The sequence below is a fragment of the Littorina saxatilis genome, linkage group LG13 (genome assembly GCF_037325665.1).
Source record: "Littorina saxatilis isolate snail1 linkage group LG13, US_GU_Lsax_2.0, whole genome shotgun sequence".
NCBI classification, from domain to species: Eukaryota; Metazoa; Mollusca; class Gastropoda; order Littorinimorpha; family Littorinidae; genus Littorina; species Littorina saxatilis.
The window spans coordinates 31,912,636-31,937,635 of record NC_090257.1 but is presented as its reverse complement, the minus strand read 5'-3'; the positions used below and the strand labels follow the sequence as shown (position 1 = coordinate 31,937,635).

The 25,000-nt window shown below is 42.7% G+C and overlaps 2 protein-coding genes across 2 annotated transcripts in view; both read right to left on the bottom strand.

Annotated features, from left to right (window-relative positions):
* Positions 1-16,384, bottom strand: part of LOC138945512 (uncharacterized) — a 16,493-nt gene extending 109 nt beyond the window's left edge. Inside the window, exons 1-8 of the mRNA XM_070316947.1 lie at positions 16,117-16,384; positions 14,977-15,357; positions 14,328-14,461; positions 13,051-13,231; positions 12,123-12,371; positions 9,557-9,730; positions 1,467-1,568; positions 1-1,064 (exon numbers count right to left, since the gene is read on the bottom strand). The exon at positions 1-1,064 is cut by the window's left edge and continues 109 nt beyond it. Coding sequence (XP_070173048.1) covers positions 844-1,064; positions 1,467-1,568; positions 9,557-9,730; positions 12,123-12,371; positions 13,051-13,231; positions 14,328-14,461; positions 14,977-15,357; positions 16,117-16,162 — 1,488 coding nt within the window. The 5' untranslated portion in view covers positions 16,163-16,384 and the 3' untranslated portion in view covers positions 1-843. The remainder of the gene's footprint in view (positions 1,065-1,466; positions 1,569-9,556; positions 9,731-12,122; positions 12,372-13,050; positions 13,232-14,327; positions 14,462-14,976; positions 15,358-16,116) is intronic.
* Positions 16,385-20,481: 4,097 nt separating this feature from the next.
* The window catches only part of LOC138946078 (uncharacterized), a 5,467-nt gene continuing 948 nt past the window's right edge, over positions 20,482-25,000 (bottom strand). The window contains exons 3-6 of the mRNA XM_070317590.1: positions 24,412-24,669; positions 23,479-23,580; positions 22,327-22,428; positions 20,482-21,689 (exon numbers count right to left, since the gene is read on the bottom strand). Coding sequence (XP_070173691.1) covers positions 21,109-21,689; positions 22,327-22,428; positions 23,479-23,580; positions 24,412-24,669 — 1,043 coding nt within the window. The 3' untranslated portion in view covers positions 20,482-21,108. The remainder of the gene's footprint in view (positions 21,690-22,326; positions 22,429-23,478; positions 23,581-24,411; positions 24,670-25,000) is intronic.

Below are 25,000 nucleotides of genomic sequence, written 5' to 3'. Positions count from 1 at the left end.
TTTATCTGACGAATCACTGTTCAGAGTTCGCTGTATTCCAACACACTTCAAATGTCAATCAACCTTGCTCATTTTAGTGAAGCTACTATCCTTGTGCAATGGAGTTTTTGAATTTGACGTTTCAAAACAGCCCTTTGAACGATCACTTGTAAAACTGAACATTCATGCAGAACGACAGAAACATCAAGACTACTTTCAGTGACAACATAAATCAAAGGCAAAGATAGCAGAGTAGTCTACGTATTTTAACACACTTCAATTGTTAATCCATATTGCTCCTTTTAGCTAAGCTACTATCCTTGAGCAATGAAGTGTTTGAGTTTGACGTTTCTAAACAGCTTTTGAAAATGCACTTGTACAAAATCAACATTCATGCAAAACGAAAGATCCATCAAGTCTACATTCAGTGACAACATACATCAAACGGACGGGTGCGGTGGCCTAGTGCATCAGACATCGGGCTCCTAATCGGAAGGTCATGAGTTCAAATCCCGGCCACGGCCGCCTGGTGGGATAAGGTTGGAGATTTTTCCGATCACCCAGGTCAACTTATGTGCAGTTCTGCTAGTGTCTTATCTCCCTTCGTGTGCACACGCGAGCACAAGACCAAGTGTGCACGGAAAATATCATGTAACCCATGTCAGAGTTCGGTGGGTTATAGAAACACAAAAATACCCAGCATGCTTCCCCCGAAAGCGGCGTATGGCTGCCTGAATGGCGGTGTAATGACGGTCATACACGTAAACATCCACTCGTGCAAACTCATGAGCGAACGTGGGAGGTTCACCCCATACACAACGAAAAGGAGAAGAAGAAGAGATAAATCAATGCAAAGATAGCAAGTTAGTCAGTTATTTCATAATCGCCGCCATCCGCATCCTGGGCCTGTTGACGCAGCGAGTTTTCGTACTCGTTTTCAGGCGAAGCCGGCTGCGCATTTGTGATGGTATTTTCGTACTGACTTTCATCCGAAGCTGGCTGTGTTTCTGAAGTCGCTTGCACGTATTCGGCTGGCTGTTGGTCGACGTGTTCTTGTGGTTGATCAAAAGCTGTGTTGTCGTAACCTGAAAGCAAAAGGTTTCGCTGAGTTAACTTGTCTTTTTTTTCTCTCGAGAAACAAGTCAAATGTGAATGAAAACCTAAGTCTATGCAAAAGGAAACGTGGAAAGCTGCGACGAAGACATTAGAAGTCTAACAGCCAATACAAAAACAAACAAACAAACAACAACAACAACAACAACAACAACAACAACAACAACAACAACAACAACAACAACAACAACAACAACAACAACAACAACGACATTAAAAACTGTTAGTGTTAGGGTTAACCCAAACGCACAGACAAACTACCAAAAAAATGAAACGTTTTGATTTATAAAATGAACTTCATAAATTATTGATCGGATTAATTAAACTAAGCAGAGGAAACCCCATTTCTCGATGAACAAAACATGCTGCTAAACCTGGTCGATCAGTGCTGCTCTCTTGGAGCGAAGCCAGGTCGGAGTAGATATGCGAGTCTTCGGTCGGATCTGCTCGTTTGGGGTTGACATACCTTGAGTCACCTAACATTCACACAGAAACAAGCAGTGTTATGAAATATATAAAATAAATAATAACAAGTCGCGTAAGGCGAAATTACTACATTTAGTCAAGCTGTGGAACTCACAGAATGAAACTGAACGTAGTCCGCCGCTAGTGCAAAAGGTAGTAAAAGTGACGAGCCTGTTTGGCGCGGTAGCGGTTGCGCTGTGCTTCATAGCACGCTTTACTGTACCTCTCTTCGTTTTAACTTTCTGAGCGTGTTTTTAATCCAAACATATCATATGTATATGTTTTTGGAATCAGGAACCGACAAGGAATAAGATTTCGGAAATTTAATTTTAATCATAATTTTTATATTTTTAATTTTCAGAGCTTGTTTTTAATCCGAATATAACATATGTATATGTTTTTGGAATCAGAACATGATGAACAATAAAATAAAAGTAATTTTGGATCGTTTTATAAAAAAATAATTTTAATTACAATTTTCAGATTTTTAATGACCAAAGTCATTAATTAATTTGTAAGCCTCCATGCTGAAATGCAATATCGAAGTCCGGCCTTCGTCGAAGATTGCTTGGTCAAAATTTCAATCAATTTGATTGAAAATTGAGGGTGTGACAGTGCCGCCTCAACTTTTACAAAAAGCCGGATATGACGTCATAAAATACATTTATCGAAAAAATGAAAAAACGTGTGGGGATATCATACCCAGAAACTCTCATGTAAAATTTCATAAAGATCGGTCCAGTAGTTTACTCTGAATCGCTCTACACACACACACACACACACACACACACACACACACACACTCACACACACACACTGTCGTGTTTTTCCTTTCGTCACTCTCAGTCGCAAAGGAGACACAACGATTTGTGTAGGTTCTGTAGATTTATTAACAGCTGGAACAACGGTGACAATATCTCTCAGCACAGTGTAAGAAAGAACAAGTGCAAGACTGGTAAAGAACAACAATACGTGTGCGCAGCCCTACTTATATAGTTAATGGACATACGAGAATATTCGGGAAACATCGACACTAATCTGGTTAGATCTACACAGTTCCATCTGTTCGATGAGCGTCTACGCTTACGTCATGAGTGACTGCGCACTTAATCAAAGTAAGTTCTATAATGTTCTATATCCTTCCATTCGATTCCAGTGGTATCTAGCGATCTCCACAACACCTCCCCACCTAAACTGATGCTACTCCTCAAGCATCAACAGCAAAGTCTCTCTGTTGGTTTGCGTGTTCTCTTTGACCGTCTTGGATTGTCTGGTCCATACTCTGAAACGGATGGAGTACCTTTGGGTTTGGTCTGTCTCCGAGTTTGTGGCACAGTTTCCAAGATCTCCATGGGGTGATCTGTTACAAGTTCAGAAACAGTGTCCACTTCCTCACCAGGTTCATTGTCTTCCTCAGTGGTGTAGCGTGGCTGTAGCTGTTCCCAGTGTCGTCTCCATACTGGACCATGAGGAATGACCATGACGTTGAAGCAGCGAGTACCCAGAGACTTCTTGATGACTGCTGGTACCAATCGGGGTTGTTTGTCTCGGCGAGGTCCATGGTACAGAGCATACACAGGATCTCCGGCCTTGTACTGTCTGGTTACCTTGACGACAGCTTTCAAGTCTGGAGTCATCTGAGACTTGGATGCCTCCTTGGATTGCTTGCCCTGAGCGATGTGGGCTGGCGAGGGCAGCAGAGTGTCGATCCTTGTCCGTAACTGCCTGGAATTCAAGAGTTCACTCGGAGAGAAACCACAGGATGTCGGTGTTCTCCGGTACTGCATCAAGAACTCTTGAAGAGCACGCTTCGGTGGCAAAGAAGATTTTCTCAGTGCTTGTTTGAATGTCTGCACCAAACGTTCAGCGGCTCCATTGGTAGCAGGATGATATGGTGCCCCTGTCAGGTGCGTGATCCCCCGTTCCTTGCACCAGCTCTGAAATTCTTCAGAAGTGAAGGTCGGCGCGTTGTCAGTGACAAGTGTGTGAGGCAATCCAAAATGAGCAAAATCTTCTTCCAGCAGGTCTAGCGTGGCTCTAGAGGACGTGGATGACGTAGGATGAATGCATGGATACTTGGAGTAAGCATCCGTGATCACCAGCCAGTCTCTACCCATGAAGTTGATTGCATGGTCCAGGTGTAAGCGGCTCCACGGCTTTTCTGGTAGCATCCATGGGTGAACTGGAGGCTTGGATGGCTTGTTCTGATGTTCACCACACGAGTCACATCGTCGAGTAGCCATCTCAATAGCAGCATCGATACCGGGCCAGTAAACAGCAGTTCTTGCCAACTGTTTCATGCGTTCCATGCCGAAGTGTCCGAGATGCAGCAGATCAAGGATCTTGGACTGCAGGCTCTGTGGAATCACCACTCTCGATCCATGGACGAGGCATCCGTGGCAGATACTGAGAGAGTCCGACAACTTCCGGAACTTGTTGACATCTTCATTGATCTCAGCGTTCTTTGGTGGCCAGCCTTCACGGACGTAGCGCATCACAGTAGATATCACTGGATCTTTTCCTGACTCTTGACGGAGGATATTGGCATCCACAGGCTGGACTTGAAGACTGAGAACCTTGATGGCACACACCATGTCCATGTCTTCACCACTTTCCTCCCTGTCGAAGTCGATGTCATCTCCGTATGGCAAGCGACTAAGGGCATCTGCATTGCCATGATCCGCTGTTTTCCGGTACTCGATGGTGTAGTTAAACTGGTTCAGCCACAGGGCCCACCGAGCTAGTCTGTTAGCTGCGAGCAGTGGGGTCCCTTTCTTCGGTCCGAACAGTGATGTCAGCGGCTTATGATCTGTCACCAGTATGAACTGACGTCCGTAGAGATACTGGTAGAACTTCCGCAAGCCAAAGATGATGGCCAGGGCTTCCTTGTGGATTTGGCTGTAGTTCCTTTCTGCAGCCGTGAGAGTCTTGGACACGTTGGCGATTGGGCGCTCGCTTCCATCTGGATAGCGATGAAATAGGACTGCTCCAATTCCAACGTTGGACGCGTCACAAGCTAGTCCCAAAGTCTTGTTTGGATCGAAGTGTACCAGAACTTGATCCGAGGAAAGCACATTTTTCAACTGTTCAAATGCTGCCTGTTCCTCATCTCCCCACTTCCAGGGGTTCGCCTTCTTCGTCAGGCGGTAGAGCGGCTCTGCCATGCTGGCCAGGTTAGGGATGAACTTCCCGTAAAACTGAACTGAGCCCAAGAAAGACTTCAAGCTTGAGACGTCCGTAGGGGCTGGCATTTTCAAAACTGCCTCGACCTTCGATCCTTTGGAGATCCCTTCGGCCGATAAGGTATGTCCAAGGTATTCCACACTGGCTTGTGCGAACTCGCACTTTTCACGACGACATCTGAGTCCTTTGTCGTTCAGACGAGTGAGCAAACGTTCCAGGTTGCTCAGGTGGTCGTTGGCGTCCTTCCCGCTGACGAGTATATCATCTTGGAAGACGGCAACACCAGGTAGATCACAGGTCAGGTTTTCCATGATCTCTTGAAAGTAACCAGGTGCTGACTTTATCCCGAAAGGAAGTCGTTGCTGCAGGAGTACCCCACGGTGAGTGCTGAGGGCTAGCCTGCGTTGACTCTCTGGTGCCAGCTTGATCTGGTTGTAGGCATCAGCAAGATCGATCTTGGTGTATCCGAATCCACCTCCTAGCTTCTGCATCAGTTCCTCTGGGAGTGGCATTGGATGACGGTGATCTTCAAGCTGATCATTGATGCCCACTGAGTAGTCACCACAGATCCGTAGCTTGGGCTTCAGGGTGCCCGAGGTTTGTGCCTTACGAATTGGTACCACTGGCGTTCCATATTCGTTGAACTGGACTGGCTTCCAGACTCCTTTGGCGATGCCTTCTTCGTAGCCTTTGGCGAGGTCATCACGAAGAGCGAAAGGTACCGGACGTGCCTTGTGAAAAACCGGCTTCGCATCAGACTTGAACTTCACGTCCAGTTCGAAGTCCTTGAGACATCCCAATTCTTGTTTGAAGAGATTTGGGAATTTATCAGACAGTCTGTGACAATCTCGTTGCAGGGCAGCATAAGGCGCGTTGGAGGTCGCTGGATGCGTAGGTTTTGCACCCTCACTCTTAGCGTGACTCTCTATGCTCCTCAGTCCTAGAGCATTGTCCACAGAAATTCCCAGAGTCTGGATTGCGTTGCGTCCTAGCAGATTCAGATGAGGGATCTTGGTGACGATGTACGGAATTGAGCTTTGCTTACCAGTCACTGGATCCTTGGTTTGGCCCATGAAAGTTCCCAGCACGGGCAGGTCGTGCTTGCTGGCAGACTCGTAACGATGTGTGACGTCATCCAGCTTCGGTTTTCCTAGTTGTCTCCAGACCGGAAGAGAAACAAAATTTCCCGTAGTTGCGGTGTCCAGTTCCATGGTGAACTGTCGGTCCTGGATTGTTATGGGAACATCCAACCTAGGAGTATCTTGGGGAACTTCACCGAGGATCGCGTTGACAAGCTCTGCTTTCGTGACTCTCTTCACGGAAGCTTGGGAATGTCGTTCCCGATTCTGATGTTGCTTTTTTCTACAGACAGCTTCCAAATGTCCTGTGACGTCACAGTATCGGCATTTGGCGTCTTTGTAGGGGCAGTCTGTTGCTTTGTGGGCCTTTCCACATCGGTAGCACTTCCTGTCTGTGGAATTAGACTGCTTGTGGTTCTTTCGTGGACCCGTAGTCTTGTTCTGGTGGACCTTGTTGACTGGCATGGTCTTGGAACCGTAGACAGTTTCCTTGGCAACCTTCGCTGCGTCTTCAGTCTCAATCGCGACTTGGACAGCACGTGCGAAATCCAGCTCTGTGTCCTTGATCTTGAATAGAGCCTTTAAGACAGCCTCATTGTTGACAGAACATATGAATCTCTGTCTCAGAGCTTCGTCTTGTGGGTTTTTGATCGAAGGAAAGTCACAGGTAGCGGCGTCTTGGCGTATGCGCGCTGCTAACTCCTGGAGAGTTTCGCCTGGCTTCCGTTTCATGTCACTCCAGAACTTGAAACGTTCTCGCACTATGAAGAGTTTCGGGTCGAACTGTTCTTTCATGAATTTGACAATCTCGTCCATTGTCAAACTGTTGATGTCCTTGGGCGGATTTTGCTGAGTAGCCAGATTTGCCAGTTGTTTGTAGACCGTAGCAGTCTGATTCGTCAAGAAAACTTGAGCCTTGCGCTGCTCCGGCACGGAGTTGGCGACCACAAACGTGCAAAATCTTGACCAGTAGTCAGGCCACAGTTCCGATGTTGCATCAAACGCAACAAAAGATGGGATTGCAGCTGCCTGTGTAGTAATGGGAAAACGTAGATTCGAAGCACTCGGATCGTCGTAGCTTTCCTCCCTGGCAGAAGCTGCGGCACCACTGAACACTTTCATCATCAACTCCATCTGGTGCATGTGTTGCTCCATATCTTCCTTGTGCTGGCGTTGCTGTTGCTCCAACTGCTCCCTTAGAAGCGTTATCAGCTGCTCTGTTTCCGTCATTTTGCAGTAATAAGTCACTCCGAATAGACAAGGGAAGTAACTGTCGGCGACGCCAGTTGTCGTGTTTTTCCTTTCGTCACTCTCAGTCGCAAAGGAGACACAACGATTTGTGTAGGTTCTGTAGATTTATTAACAGCTGGAACAACGGTGACAATATCTCTCAGCACAGTGTAAGAAAGAACAAGTGCAAGACTGGTAAAGAACAACAATACGTGTGCGCAGCCCTACTTATATAGTTAATGGACATACGAGAATATTCGGGAAACATCGACACTAATCTGGTTAGATCTACACAGTTCCATCTGTTCGATGAGCGTCTACGCTTACGTCATGAGTGACTGCGCACTTAATCAAAGTAAGTTCTATAATGTTCTACACACACACACACACACACACACACACATACACCACGACCCTCGTCTCGATTCCCCCTCTATGTTAAAACATTTAGTCAAAACTTGACTAAATGTAAAAATGAACATGAGACATATAGACATATGTTAGCTCACCCAGCAACGACATAGAATAGTTCATAAAAGAAAAACTGCCTATGGGTCGACGTACTTGTAAATGTAACGTTTTGTTTTGTCTGAAATACACGTTCCCATTACCTACTATTCTTGATTTTTTTATTCTGAATTTTGGAACGATGGCAGACTATCTTTTTTTTTTTTTTTTTTTTTTTTTTTTTGGGGGGGGGGTCTATATATTAAGGACAAAGCAATGTTGTCGGTGACCTAGTTAGCAGTGAACTATTTACAAACAAGAGACACTAGGTACATAAAGGTAATTCCTGCCATGTGGCATGGAAACAGAGACATCGCAAGCATTGTCACATAGCAGTAACGCACATGACACGAAAGGGTTCAAGAAAACGTTATAATAATAATAATAATAATACGAATATTTATAACGCGCACATATCTCACCAACAGGCGACTCAAGGCGCACATAAACGCTGATCTTAATTGAGTCCGAAGTTGACTTTGCTAAAACTTTTCATCGTAAACTCAGTGCAAACGCTTCGTGCAGACAGCTTTATGAAGTAGACTTCGCCCGATTCATTTGAGGTAAGACTCAGCACATTGAAATACTATTGTGATATCGTTTGCTTGACCAGTCTTATGATGACAATCTCTTGTGTAAATGCAACACCGTCATGCTGTCTGTTATCACAGCATCATCCCTTCCCGATCTAACCTAGTTGTTCCTCCAGTTTTGCATATTTGCTTGCTTTGCTTTACTCTGCTTAGTTGTTCTTTCATTTGCTTTGCTTTGTTTTGTTTTTTGTTTTTTGTTTTTACATTTAGTCAAGTTTTGACTAAATGTTTTAACATAGAGGGGGAATCGAGACGAGGGTCGTGGTGTATGTGTGTCTGTGTGTGTGTGTGTGTGTGTGCGTGTGTGTGTGTGTGTGTGGGTGTGTGTGTGTGTGTCTGTCTGTCTGTCTGTCTGTCTGTCTGTCTGTGCGTGTGTCTCTGTAGAGCGATTCAGACTAAACTACTGGACCGATCTTTAAGAAATTTGACATGGAATGATATCCCCGGATTTTTTTTCCATTTTTTCAATAAATACGTCATATCCGTTTTTTTTGTAAAGGTTGAGACAGCACTGTCACACCCTCATTTTTCAATCAAATTGATTGAAATTTTTGTAAAGCAATCTTCGACGAAGGCCGGACTTTGGTATTGCATTTTAGCTTGGTGGCTTAAAAACTAATGATGAGTTTGGTCATTAGATATCGGAAACTTGTAATTAAAATTATTTATTTATTAAACGATCCAAAAACAATTTCATCTTATTCTTCGTCATTTGCTGATTCCAAAAACATATACATATGTTATATTTGGATTACAAACAAGCTCTGAAAATTAAAAATATAAAAATTGTGATTAAAATAATTTTCCGAAATCGATTTCAAAACAATTTCATCGTATTCCTTGTCGGTCCCTGATTCCAAAAACATATAGATATGATATGTTTGGATTAAAAACAAACTCAGTAAGCTAAAAAGAATAGGCATACAGAAAAGCGTGTTATCCTGCTCAGCGCGACCACTACCGCACTATTCTGCATGGCTTGTTGATTTTACTGCCTTTGCCAAGAGCGGTAGACTGACGAAACAACGAGTATGTGGTCTTGGTGAAAAAAGCAGTGCGTTCAGTTTCATTCTGTGAGTTCGACAGCTTGACTAAATGTTGTTATTTAGCCTTACGCGACTTGTTTTTTCTCACAGGAATTCGAATTGATAAGATTTTCGAAAGAGTCTCTAACCTAAATTCCTTTTTTTTTCATTTTCAACCCATTCGTGTGAACAGAAAACGGCTATGCAACTAACAAAGCAACTAACACAACACACACCAGACTAACCAAATCAAGCATCCAAGCCTATCCGCTAACCAACCAACGAATCAACTGAGCACACAAGGAGCCAACCAAGATAATGTAGTACAATGAGAAAGTTCTACTAGATGCACAATGTCAAAAACAATGCAGTTGATACTTACATTTCTTGAATAAAATGAGGACGGCGGCGATAATCACGAAAGCAACGACGATGACAACGACCGAGACTTCTGCTATCAACATCGACTGCCCATCCTCCTCATCAGCATCAGCAAGATGTTCATCACCACCTCCGCCGTCAATATCATCATGATTACCAGTGTCATTGTTCTTGCCTTTCCACATAAAGACAAAATAGCTGTGTTAGGTTGTACAATCTTCTATTTAACTGTATTCTAAACAATCATGACACAAACAATGTGCTATATTCAAAACAACAACATTTATTTATTTTATTCGTGGGAGGCAACACTAACTTCATTCACTGAAAACAATACTGAACCGCTTTTACTGAGTTATTTAATGAGGCGCGCCAGCTCTCATTCTACATTAGACTTACACTGATTCATTTTGATAACTCGATCACGTATTCTTCCTCCTCATTAGACCCAGAAAGGCAATGTAAAAACAACATCGGTCAAATAAACACACACACAGAAAGAAAGACAGAAAGAAAGAAAGAAACAAACAAACAAACAAAAAAACACAAACAAGAAACATACAAACAGACTATGTCATGGCAACTTACGCTTTTTACGGCGAAATGATATATTAACACCGGCACAGTCAGGATTTATTCCTGGTGACTCTACCAGTTGTCAACTGGCTTCTATTTATGACGAGTTCTGTTTAAATTACGATATGGGAATTACCACTCAAGCTGTTTTTTGTGATGTGTCAAAGGCATTTGAAAAAGTCTGGCACAAAGGGTTATTATATAAACTGGAACTAGTAGGAATTAGAGGACAATTGTTGAAATGGTTTCACGATTATTTAACAAATCGCCACCAGGCGGTTGTTATTAAGGGTGCTAAGTCTGCATTAAAATGTATCCCGGCAGGTGTTCCACAAGGTTCTGTTCTAGGCCCCTTCCTATTCCTGATATATATTAACGACATTGTGAATGATACTGAATCTGTTATAAAGTTGTTTGCTGATGACACGATCATGTCTATGTCCTTAGAAGATCCAACTAGACGAGCACAGATTTTGAACGCAGACCTATATAAAATTGATACCTGGGCAAAACAGTGGAAAGTTAAATTTAACGAAGCAAAAACGGAACTGTTAGACATAAAACGTGATAATATACCAACCGAACCAATCATTTTTAATAATATTAAATTGGAAAACGTGAACCAACATAAACACCTTGGCGTAATCTTGCAGAATGATTGTAAGTGGGACTTCCAAGTGAGAAGCATTATAAAAAAGGTTACCTTATTAATTAATTGTTTAAGATATTATAAATATAGATTAAATCGTAAAAGTCTGGAAACTATGTATAAATCTTTTGATCTTCCACATTTTGACTACGCAGACATCATATGGGACAACTGCACAGAGTACTGGTCAACTGCACTCGAAAAACTACATTTGGAAGCCATTCGGACTATAATCGGTGGTGTGCGCGGCACAAGCCACGAAAAACTGTATAAAGAAAGCGGATTGTGTAACCTAAAAGAAAGACGGAGCAGACACAAACTGATTTTATATTACAAGATGGTATATGGCAAATGCCCTCATTACTTATCAGATCTATTGCCACCTTTAAATTCTGATGTTAACCCCTACCATCATAGAAGACCATTAGAAAGAAGAGTCCCCATGTGCAAAACTGAATTATACCGTCGATCTTTTATACCATCTACTACTGTCCTGTGGAACACCTTGCCAGACAACATCAAAACAACTAACTCAATCAGCGATTTCAAACGCTATTTATCTACTCCTGATTATAACGTACCTGCCTATTATTACTGTGGTAAAAGACTGGAAGAGATTCACCACTGCAGAATGCGCCTAAACATGAGTAATTTGAATTCTGACCTGTGTAAACGCCACCTACAGGGAAACCCACAGTGCGCTTGCGGCTACCCGAACGAAACAGCTGACCATTATTTGACACATTGTCCTTTGTAAGTAGATGCTCGCCTGTCTACAATAAACGCACTTCCTGTTAATTACAGACAAGTTGAAATATTGTTAAATGGTAGCGAAAACCTTTCTCTTTGCACTAACAAGCTTGTTTTTGAAAGTGTCCAATCGTTTATCCATGCATCTGGTCGTTTCTGTTGATTTGACTCAGTACCCATATTCAAGCCAACAAACCTTATTTTATATGCATTTTTCAAATGTATATTTAGCGAGCTACTGCTTACTTGCCACAGGACTACGGTTTGTAATGTACTATGTATATTCTTATTTGTATGCGCTGCCAACTTCATCTTTTATATGTACCTACCGTTTTCTCCTCCCTCCTCCATCCTCTCCCCCCTCTTCCTCCTGCTAGCTTTTTCTTATTCTTTCTGATTTACTTTAACTATGCTCTTCTTGTAGATAGTTCAACAATTGATAAATATTGCATGTCCGACATCATATTTGCGTTATTTTCCTACTTCGTAGGGCGCGTAATATAAGCGTTTGCTTGAGTTCGTGTCCCTATTGTTTATCGTTGTATTTTTGTATCATGTTTGATTTAATAAAACATTGTTTAAACCAACTTACGCTTCACACGTATGGTGTAAGATATGCGTTTCCGGAGGCAGCCACCCCACGACTGGGTGCACGCGTACTTCATTCCATTGTGTTTCATGCTGACATTCTGCACCTGTAGCTGACCACTCAGAATGCTTCCTGCATCCCACGTGACCAAGGCTAGAGGGCTGCTGTCTGAAGGCTGGCATGTACAGTTCAAATCACCCCCCTCTGTGATGACCGCTGGGCAGTTGTGAAAGGTAGGAGCTCCTGGGTGACCTTGTGTAACAGGCACGCGATGACGTTAGACATGTGAGATGTAACACACAGTTTAACAATCAAACAACATGGATAATGGGCACAGATAAAAACTTATTCTCCGTACACTATGCTTCCCTCGAATATGCCACAAAAGCATGATTAATTGTCAATGCAATGTCCCCTCTCAGACCGTTATAAATACCCAATATCTCCGTGCACTCTCAAATTCACTCAGCCGGTAATGAATACCCGAACAGAATTGAAAAAGCTGAGGGCATTGAAAAAGTCAAGATGGGCACCGCTCTCAGAAAGCTGATACCGGAGAGGTTAAAAGGACGATATTCTGTGGGGTTATCCAAATTAACCCATTACGCTACAACAGTAAGACTTATAGACTTTTCTGTTTTGTTGAGTGGTACTCAATTTTCAAAATCAAAATCTTAATTCTGACATATAAAGCAATATGGAATGTAAGGTAATATCTTATACAATCCTCTGAGGTCATTCTCGTGGACATTTGGGTTGTTTTCTACGTGGGAAAAACAAGCTACCATATATAAACCTTCCTTCATTACACATGTACCTGCAAACTACAACACATCCATATCTAAACCTGTCATTGCTCTAAAGCTATTGACCATTGGTACGTACATTCTTTTTCCTTTTGTAATACATTTCAAATCTGAATCTCACTCACTGATTTCAAGGCTCTGTCCATGAAAAGTTTTGTTGCCTGGATCTATCGTCAAGCTGAATGGATATGTGCCATCAAAAGTGGGCATTGGCAGACCACTAAATGAACACGTTCCTCTCTTGTAAGCCTTGCCGTGTTCGGTGAAGTTTGTCAGTGACAAGGCCTCTTTCTTCTTCCTTCCAGTCTAGGAAAGAAAGTCGTGTTCATTGCAGGGCGATAAATAGACAATGTTCGGAAATAAGGAGAAGGATAAGGATAACAATTTCATACAGTCATGTGAGGTTACCCTCATGGAAATTCGGGCTGCCTTCTCCCTGGGGAAAGCAAGCTGCCATACAGTATACAGCGCTACGGAAATAACCAGTCTGTTATGCATATGGGATGTGCAAGATTTGCGTACTTGAAAACAAGGAGGCAAATGGAGTTCAACCAAGCGATCAAAACCGTCATTGTGAAAAAAAGAGCTCTGATGTGTATTTTGTGCTGTGTCCGCTGAAACTGACTCTCACTGCTTTTTTGAAAATGGGCATATTGGATGGAGCTAACGACCACTGACGCCGCGATCGTTTGGCTGCACAATGAAAAGCCGACATGTGTGTGAGCTGTACCTTTTTTTCTCTCGAAAAAGTAAGGTGTCAATATTGCACACATTGCACATTGCACGAAATGCACATCGAAGCTAATTTACCTTTGCGACACTAATGATAGTAAGATTGTCCAAGATTCAGTTCTCAATGACGAAATTGATCCCACTTCTTCTTCTTCTTCTTTTTCGTTCATGGGCTTAAACTCCCACGTTCACTCATGTTTTTGCACGCGTGGATGTTTACGTGTATGACCGTATTTACCTCGCCATTCAGGCAGCATACGCCGATTTCGGGGGAAGCATGCTGGGTATTTTTCTGTTTCTATAACAGGTTCTTTTACGTGCGCACTTGGTCTTGTGCTTGCGTGTACACACGAAGGGGAATAAGGCACTAGCAGGTCTGCACATAAGTTACTTGACCTGGGAGATCGGCAAAATCTCCACTCTTAACCCACCAGTCGGCCGCGGCCTGGATTTAAACTCACGACCTTCCGATTAGGAGGCCGATGTTTTATCCACTACACCATTGCGCCCGTCGTCCAAGATTCAGTTCTCAATGACGAAATTGATCCAATGCAGGCGTCTAGCAAAATACTCGTTGAGATATGGCCAGTTTAATTTCAAAACACTGAATAATCCTGAATGCTAGAATGACAGAGATAGAGCGGGTTGATCATAAAAAACAAATGTATACCTCCACAGGAAACTTCCACCTGCAGCTGTAGTGATCATCCGAGGCGTATATCTTGTCCACGTCACATGACCCGGAGACTGTCCAGTCACTGGTGTTCACCTCAGTACGGCAGTTGCTCACCGTCTTCGCTGGATCTACGGCAAAGTTATCACATATATATATATACAGTGGTTTCATTCTCACCTCATCAGAGATTTAAGACCTGTTCCGACTCATCGGCTTGACCGCCTTACCGCACTTTTCCCCATGCACCAAACAAAGGTTTTTTGATTTTTGTTGGGGGGGGGGGGGGGACACTGCTTAGTGCATGGGTGTCCTAGTGAATACCATTTTTTTAAGGGGGATCTTCTTCCGTGATCTGGGGTCAGAAAGAACCGTTAACTTTAAAAGCATATGAACAAGCTATCATTTCTGAGATGTTGTAACGACATTGTCTTTAAAATGATGTTCTTTAAGGCCCGGACAGAGACAGAAACAGAGACAGAGAGATCGACAAACACACACACACACACACACACAGACAGACAGACAGACAGACAGACAGACAGACAGGCAGACAGACAGACAGACAGACAGACAGACAGACAGACAGACAGACAGACAGACAGACAGAGTAAGAGAGGAAGAGACTTTTTGTAATCTTACTTACAGATAACACGAACTTTGCAGATGTCGACGTCATAAATCAACAAAAAGCTTAGGCCTACACATCTCACTGTTCCAGCAATGGACGTTCTATGGTTTTGCTGCACTGTCAGAGTGCTGACTTCAGATTGCGTCATCGTCACTACGTAGTAATCGTTGACCGGCGGAAGACATTGCCACGGTAATAAATGCAAGAAAGACCGAAATGACTGCGTACAATTTGCAATCTCCAGTACAGAACCATCGGGTCGTTTTAATTTCCAGTTCACGATCCTATCACCAGGCGGAAGCGAGATATTAGTGCAATTTAAGATGAATGGTCGTGTCTCGTCAGCATCGATTGTGCCGTTGCTGCCGCTGCTGCCGCATGTAGAAATGACCTGACCTGAAACATGTAATTGTAAGGTATGTAAGCAGCGCAATGGTTCGACACTCTCACGGCAACATTATTTATCAGATGGTCCCTCCCTACTCACTTGAATCAGAGTGTCTTTTTTTGAGCGAGTGAAGTGGGCTTAAGCTATAGCAGAAACCTGGATGCCATTTTGCAACCTGATTTAAATCTAGGACGTTGTCAACACGAAAAAAGCATTGTATTCACTATCTGCATACAATGTAATTTGCTTCATGGAAGTTAAAAAATCATTTGAACATTAGGGATGTATACTTTGAGTTTTCAGGGTTTTGCTTCGCACGAGTGGAAGCTATCCACATGAAAATCAATGCGCCCATGTGTGCTCGTTAGAGATACCTGCTTTCCCGTCTTGTAAATAAACATATATCCGCCCTGGCTTCCAAATGACATTAAAGCATCCTTTCACGGTAAAACATTAAGCTCAGTACATCCAGTGTAAACATTACATTCAGGCAGAATTAATTTGGAAACATACACCTGTGTTAATGTGCGAAACTGACTCAAGAAAGAAAAGAAAAATCAAACCGGCACAGGTCTGCGTACGCACGCACGCACGCACTCACTCACGCACGCACGCACGCATGCACGCACGCACGCACGCACGCACGCACGCACGCAGACACACACACAGGCAGCAAAACATTGCCTAATAATGCAACGATGTTAATACACAAACAATAAATCACATAATGCAGGGGTGAAAAACCTAACAACAACAAAAAGACTTACCGTATACAGAAGTCGCAGACACGGCGAAAAAGACAAACAGCAGCATAATAAATGATTTCTTTATTTCCGAAACAGACTTGTTAGCTGAACCCTGTCTGCGTCATATTCCTTAGACCTGACCGCAGTCTACCGTGAATAGGCAGAACACTCTGTCATGCCCGGTACATGTATTACGCTTTATGGTTTCATATTCAAAAGCTGTTCATTAATTTCCATTTGAAATAAAATGAACGTCACAAAAGGACTATTATATAACAGAGAACAATAACAGGAAGCATCACCGCTTAAGTCATTACCCATTTGCACGGTCTCGTGCTCGCGCACACACGGACGCAAACACACACATTCACACATATACAGAGCCACAAAACCGATAGGCACCCACACAGACAACCCACGTGTGCGTGTAAGTGTGTGTGTGTGTGTGTGTGTGTGCGTGCGTGCGTGCATGTGTGTGTGTGCGTGTGTGTGTGTGTGTGCGTGTGTGTGTGTGTGTGTGTGTGTGTGTGTGTGTGTGTGTGTGTGTGTGTGTGTGTGTGTGTGTGTTATACAAACATAATACATGAAACAGAAGGGTTTTTTTTCGTTGCTACTTTCATATCTAACATTTCCGAAAAAGTCTTTGTTTGAAAATAGTCCAAAGTCTTAGGTTTTTGTTCGCTCTGAATTACTCAGCTCCCATAACCCCCATCTCCCACCCGGACCTTTCACCATCAGGGGAACCTTAATGACATATCCAACAATAGTTTTGTTCGGTCCAAATTTCCAGAAACTATTTCCTTGAATCTCTGTACTTTTCACATATAAATTATCTGCGGACTGTTATGACTGTGTATTGTGTACGTTTGATTTCACACTCGATTTTGCTGTCTTCTGTTGTTGTTTATTGAATGAGTTCTGAATGTGCGTGTGTGTGTGGTTTGTTTTGCAGTCCAATATTAATACACCCAATTTTGAAATATATACGTCTGCTTACTCCACTCACCCCCCCCCCCCGCCCTCTCTCATCTGTGTTTCTCTCTCTCTCTCTCTCTCTCTCTCTCTCTCTCTCTCTCTCTCTCTCTCTCTTTCTCCCCTTTCTCTTTCTCTTGTTTTGTCTGTGTCTCTCAGTTTCTGTCTGTCAGTGTCTGTGTCTGTCTGTGTCTGCCTATGTGTCTGTGTGTCTGTCTATCTCTCTCCCTCTTCCCCTCTCCCCCTCACTCTTTCGCTTCCTCTCTCTCTGTTTCATACGTCCGCACACAACCCTTCAATTGTTGCTGCAGTAGGACTGAACACCGAGAGTTAAGGAATCTGTGACATGCTAAGCAAAATAGTCAGTTCATAAGTGAAATAATACTTTTGAATGTTTTTTTTACATTTAGTCAAAGTTTGACTAAATGCTATTAACATAGAAGGGGAATCGAGACGAGGGTGGTGGTGTATGTGTGTGTGTATGTATACATCGATTCAGAGAAAACTGCTGGACCGATCTTCGTGAAATTTCACATGAGAGTTCCATGGGTATGATATCCCCAGACGTTTTTTTCTCATTTTTTTCGATAACTATCTCTGATGACGTCATATCCGGGTTTTTGTGAAAGTTGAGGCCGCACTGTCACGCCCTCATATTTTCAATTAAATTGATTTAAATATTGGTCAAGCAATCTTCGACAAAATCCGTACAATGGGATTGATTTTCAGCTCTGCAGCGTAAATATTATTTAATTAGTTAGCTCTTTAGCTCCAGAGGTCGAATCTTTTGTATACCTGGGAAGTGTGATTGATAGGCAAGGGGGCACCGACAGAGACGTCGCCGCCAGGACTGGGAAGGCACGAGTAGCCTTCATCATGTTGAAGAACATCTGGGCCTCTAGAGAGATCAGCATAACCACCAAGCTGCGCATCTTCAACTCCAATGTCAAATCGGTTCTACTCTACGGCTCTGAGACGTGGAGAATGACCAAGGTGACACAGCAGAAGATTCAGACTTTCATCAACACCTGTCAGAGGCGCATCTTCAAGATCAGATGGACAGACAAGATCTGCAACGAAGAGCTGTGGCAAAGGGCGGGCCAAGAGCCCGTTAACAGCCAGATTCTGAGGAGAAAATAGGGCTGGATTGGACACACTCTCAGGAAACCAACATCCAGCATCACCCGCCAGGCTCTCACTTGGAACCCACAGGGGAAAAGAAAGAGAGGGAGGCCGAGAAACAGCTGGAGGCGTGACACAGAAGCAGAACCGAAGAGGCAAAGCAACAGCTGGGCAGAAGCGGAAATAACAGCCCAGAACAGGGTGCGATGGAGAAATGTCGTCAAAGGCCTATGCTCCGCTAGGGGCAAAGGGCCTAAGTAAGTAAGTAAGTTAGCTGATTAAAGTTGTCATTATAATCGAATTTTTACTAACTGATTTAAAATGATTGCATCGTATTCCTCAATTTCTCCTGAATCCTAAAATATATACAAATGATATGTTTACTCTAAAAATGTCTTAGAATTACAGAAAATACGTTAAGTAAGTACTGCGTTCGCACACGACGCGGAGACGAGCGTGACCCGTCTAGGTCTTTTGGTGTGGTTAGTCAAGACTATCTTAAAATAGTCTCGTAGTCTCGGCGATGACTGATGTTTGGTGTTAATCTGTTACTTTGATGCTGACAGCTTGACTAAATGTTTTTAAACCGCTTCACGCGACTTCTTTCTTAGCTGAAATCATGAAGCTCTTATTAATTCTTTATCATATCATTAGTCTGACTTTGTGAATATTGTATTGATAAGAGCGACCTTGAGGTTGAAGTTTAAAGTGTATTGTGTGTCCCTTTTGGGGACTTTTTTCGTTCTTTATCGCATACAGCAATAATAATAATAACTGGATATTTTTAAGTGCCTAACCCTATGGCTCTAGGCCTTTTACAGAATGCCGTGTGAGATGGAATTTTTTGGGGCCAGTAGATCGCTGCCATTTCGGCGCATATTTACCTTTCAAGGGCCTATTATTCCAAGTCAAATGTTTAAAAAAAAAGGCTTATCTGTGTGCATGTCTGTGTGTGTTTGTGTCTGTCTCTCGATCTCTATAAAACCAAGCACAAGTTCGAGCTTGTTTATCAACAACACTGATCATTGATAAAAACAATGGTTTACTCTTATAAGGATGTCCCTGTCTATTTTTATTTTGAAAACAAGTATTTTGTTAATTAACAATGTCCCTTTGTTTCTTTGTCCATTCATTGTAGCACCATGATCCAAGCACCAACCCCTACACTCCAACCTCCGCCCACCCCCGATCACGCGGACAAAACTGCAGGGAAAACAAAAGTTGCTTGTGAGTTCAGTGGTTGCTAGAAACCAATATTGCTATTTCATATGTTACGTGGATTTCCATTGGTCAATTGGGCAAAACTGAGCTCACTGCAAAAGTGATATCGACGACATTTCCGTCGATATCAGTTTTGATATCGACGACCTCTTTATTGCTTCCCCACTTCAAAAACAAAAACACCTAAATTTAAAAGCAAACAAATATATATGAAAATGTACTCATCCCAGAATTTAGTTGAACAAGTGACAAAAGACTTTTTGAAAGGAAAGACATTTTATAATACTGAAAAGTACAAGAAAAGAGTGAACAAAAAGAAATAATAATCAGAGGGAGGAATATGGAACAGCCAAAACTGAGACAAATACTTTTGTAATTTCTGTACAGAAAATACAAAATGTCCAGAGAATTAGCAATATATCTAACATTGACTGACTGTGTGATGATATCTTCTGCTATTGGTCTGTTTCGACAGTGATATCAAAATCTCGACCTCCGGTCTCGATTTTGATATCACTGTCTCAACAGACCATAGCAGAAGATATCATCACACAGTCCGTCAATATTGGGTAATACGTGTTAACTCTGTTTAAATAAAAAATGTTTTGCGTGAAAACAATGAATACTTTGTTTTACGCATGACCAGTACAACGCTGTTAACAGAAAGTGCATTGCGACATTCGTCGTTCTTGCATTTTCGACTAAGTTTCGCAAGGTTCTTCCATAGTAGATTAAAAACATCCGTACTTTACCCCCGTACGTCGGGCGTTTTGTCACGAGGAAAACTCACATGCCAAGCTAAAAAACTGAAAGGAGCCGGTTTTTCAAAAGATCAACAACAACAACACCTAAAACAACAACTGCAAATCGAGGGACATATTGTGCCTTTTTTGTGTAAACGAGCAATAATTTTATATTTATTGCTCTGCTGTGTGCTTCCTTCAACAGTTTCTTCGCATATGAAAAAGAGAACACACACACACACACACACACACACACACACACAAACACACACACACACAACACACACACACACACACACACACACACACACACACACACACACACACAGAGGTTATCTCTTGTATTTGTTTCAACTAAGCCAACGCTGCATGGTGAATGTACAGAAAATCAAGCAATTCGATTATTGTCATGAGCAATCAGGGTGTTAGGACACACAGGGCAGTCTAGTGACTTATTTTTCAATAGGTGATAACAAAACACAAACATTTACACATTGTCACCCTTGAAGATCAGACCAATTTAATTGTTTACACGGACATAACTATCGCATGTTCAGTCATGTCTTGATCGATCTTCAGAGTACTTTTATACATTGCACAGACTTAAGATTCAATTTGTTTTCCTAAAAAAAGACAAGATCCTGTACATTACTTACATAGATTAAAAAAAAACCACACACGTCGAATTCTCTGTGGCTGTCTCCGTCTTCCTCTCGATAGCAATTGTCAGGCGAGACATAGTGGCTAGAGAATAATTATCTGTTTTGTGCACAAATATTTACTTACATGTTTTTGTTCGACATGTTGTGTGTGTGTGTGTGTGTGTGTGTGCGTGTGTACGTGTGTGTGTGTGTGTGTGTGTGTAGGTGCGTGTGTGTGTGTGTACGTGCGCGCGCGTGTGTGTTTGTGTGTGTGTGTGTGTGTGTTCCTTTTGTCCCTGTGTCTGTGTGTGTCCTCACTCACAGACGGTGGAATTGTCATTCTGTATGGGTATTTCGTATCCATCGGCATCCCTACGCTCTTGTGTGGCTGCACTGTCGAAGAGGCATTCATCTGCAGCCAGTATAGCCTTGCAGGTGGTATTTTCGCACTGCGTTTCAAGCGAAGTTTCAGCCAAAGCCAGGACTTCCTTGCAGATGGTATTGTCTGGCGATGTTTCATTTAAAGCCAGAAGTTCCTTGCGATCAGTACTTTCGCACTTCATTCCGGTCTCGCTTTCAGTCGCAGTCAGCAGTTTCTTGCAAGTAGTATTTTCGCACTGCGTTCCGAGCGAAGCTGGATCTGGATGTGAAACGATGGCAACGTGTTTGGCCGGTCGCTGGTTTGGTTCAACACCAGAAGCTGCGCTCTGGGTCTCTGTCAACTCAATGTAGTGGGCCGACTGTTGGTCCTGTTCTTCTTCAGTTGCCGAGATCTCAGACTCGATCAGCTCAATGTAGTCGGCCGGTAGCTGTGGTTCAGTGTTGGGGTTCCTGGCACGTGGTGGTACTGGCTCTTGTTCAAAGGCTTCGTTGTACAATCCTGTGGCACCCCCAGCTGAAGAGAGATTTTAGATCTACAGTTAGTGAAACTATTCGTAAAACGTCTTTGAAGAACAAGCAATCGTACAAATTTCAACACTGACCTGTAGTAGGACGGTTGTTTTTATTCTTTGATATGTCGGGTGACACACACAACATGGCATGCAGCTTGTCCACAAGAGAATGTCGTGCGTGTGTATGTGACGTCACGACACTATATTTTTTATGTCAAACAAGTCAAACATACTTCTTTACAGTCCTCCACCTGTCTCTATTCCTTATTACAGTGTTCTAGATCGTCGAACGTATAGCAAAGACCTGTACGTGTACGTGCAGATAGAGCGTCACCCGTGACTAACTTTTTTCTCCAATGTTCCAAATGCATACGTTGTTTTGCTCCCACCAAGACTGCAGATCTTGGCAAACGCGTGACGTAAAAACTAGATTTGATGAAGTTACCCGTACACGTCCTTAGTGCTGATCTAGATCTTGCTATTGTTACCATCATCACGAACACAAACAACTACAACAATCGCAACAACAATACAACAATGACAACAACGGCATCCACAGTGATTACGACGACGACACAGACAGGGCCACCATCTGTAATATCAACATTCCTTTCTCTGAGATAGACATATTGGTTTTACCTGGATGATCCGTGCTCTCCTCTTGACGTGAATCCAGATCGGAGTAGGTGTGCGAGTCTTGCTCTTGACCTCCTCTTCTTGGCTTGGCGTACCATGGATTACCTGGGGGAGAAAAAACAACTTATTAAAAAAAAGATTAACTACCCTACAAAAACCACGATGTGATGTCAGACGATTTATTCAACACAAATTGATTCTGGGTATTGGAAAACGTGTACCTGTGAACAATAAGCCTGACATTTTGTTTAATGTTTACTCCCCAATGAAATGTAACCAATTGATCGATTATCTAAAAGGAGTCGGGTTTTGTCTATAAAGAAAGCCAAAAGCAAACGGCGAGGCAAGACGATTAACCAAAATAGGTATTAAAGCCACAAAAGCAGCAGCAAAGATAACAAGTCTCGTAGAGCAAAATTAACCCATTAAGTCCAGATGTTACAGATAAAACTGATCGCTGAATGTTTTGTTTTTTTAAATTTTACGAAGATTTGTAATCATAGGCTTGCCGAAACCTGCAGCCAAGAAAGTGCCGACACAATCTTGGTAACACAATCCAATAAACCTAATTTGCATAAAACGGATTTTATTGATTTGTGGGTTTGTTTTCAATCCAAACACAAATTATGTATTTATTATCGGAGTCAGGAACCAATAAAAACTACAATACTATGATATCATTCTTTTGATTAAGCTACAATGAGATTTTTTGAGTGTGCTTGAGAAATTCGATTGTAACAGGGTCGCCTCAATTTTTGTTGATTAAAATCTAAACATGACGTCATCAAAGACATTTAAAAAACAAAAGAAGAAGAAGAAGAGAGAAACGATGTGTGTGGGTGTGATCTGGAAGATTTTGTATGTAACGTTTTATGAAGATCTGTCCAGTGGTTTTCTCAGAATCGCACACACACACAAACACACACACACACACACACACCACCACCACCACCACCACCACCACCACAACCCTCGTCTCGATTCTCCATCTTTCTGATAAAGTTCAACACATTATGATGGCGCGATCGACAAGACTTCTTGGCGGATTGTTTCATTTATTTTCTTTCTTAGAACATATTTTTTCTCGAAAAGAAGACTTTGGTGAATATGTTACTGACTCGTATGCTGCAAAAAACAAAAGAGAAGGAAACTTACATCTTTTGATCCAGATGAGGACGGAAACGACGATCAGGAGAACGATGACGACAACACTTCCCACCACCTCTGCTATTAGGGCCGACACACCATTACTCCTCACTGTTGTGGCAATCAGGATAAGAGGCAAAAAAAGTTAAATACGTGTGTTATTATGTCCATACATGTTCAGTATCAATGTCTGTGCGTTTTATTATGTGCAGGGCCGGACCAAATGAGTTGTAAGGGGGGGGTTCCTCCTTTTTGGGGGGGCAAATCAGCGAAGTGGCGAAGCCACAAGCGCGCGCCTGCAAAGCAGGCGCGCGAACTAGGGGGGTCCGGGGGCATGCTCCCCTGGAAAAATTTTGAAAAACGGTTAAAATCTGTGCAATCTGGTGCATTCTAGGCCTTGTTTTGAGGGTTAAGAGTAGCATTGTTTTGGTGCTAAAACTAGTAAAAAAACAAAAAACACTCAAAGCAAGGTACATGCTTTTTCCAGGGGTGGGGTTCCGGAACCCCTGGAACCCCCCCCTGGGTCCGGCCCTGATGTGTGTGTGTGTGTGTGTGTGTGTGTGTGTGTGTGTGTGTGGGTGTGTGTGTGTGTGTGTGTGTGTGTGTGTGTGTGTGTGTGTGTGTGTGTGTGTGTGTGTGTGTGTTATTTCAACACAAGACAAATTATTGAGAATAGCAATCCCAAGAACTAGCCAATTGTTAAATATCGATTCAATACATGTTGTCACAAGTACCATCTGAAAGTTACACGCTCGTTTTTTTTTCCTTCGGTAGCAGGTAAATTGGTTGTTGATTTAAAACACCTAAAACTGTTGCAACACGTACAACGCCATTCTTTAACACGAAACATGCAAGGAAATGACAAACAGGTACCACCAACAACAACGACAGGACCAATTGCTGACCATTTGTAATGAAATATATTTGATAACGAAGACGTACTTTCTACTTTGATCGTGTAAGTTATCCGCTTCTGAAATTCGCTTGAATATCCGCCCCAGTACTGATTACAGGTAAAGCTGGTGCCATTCGGTGTCAATTTGAGGTTTTGCAGCTGTAGAACAGCATTGAAATCTTCACCGTTAGTCCAGGTTACGACGGCTGGAGGACTGCTGGCTGAAGGCTGACAGGTACACATCACGTCATCCCCCTCTGGGATGACCTCTGGGCAGTTGAGAAAAGTGGGAGCTCCTGGGTGACCTTGTGAAATCACGATTGTTGCATAATTAGATATCTGCTCACAGAAGAGGTGTTGATGTTCAGCCGACGATGAAGCAACAAGTATGATCTAATGTCTGTATTCGTGTGGAAGAGTGGATTGAGTAAAACATCGGTCTCGAATTCTGAAGTATTGTAACAGTGTTTGTATAAAGAAAAATAATTCCAATAATTTCAAACCATCAAAGAAAATTCGGGCTTGTATCCTCCCCACCCCCATGTATGTGTACGTTCGTTGCTGAGAATTGGAATTATGTCTGAGAAATAATAATCCCACTCTATTCCACCACATACAAAAGCACACAAACAGAAA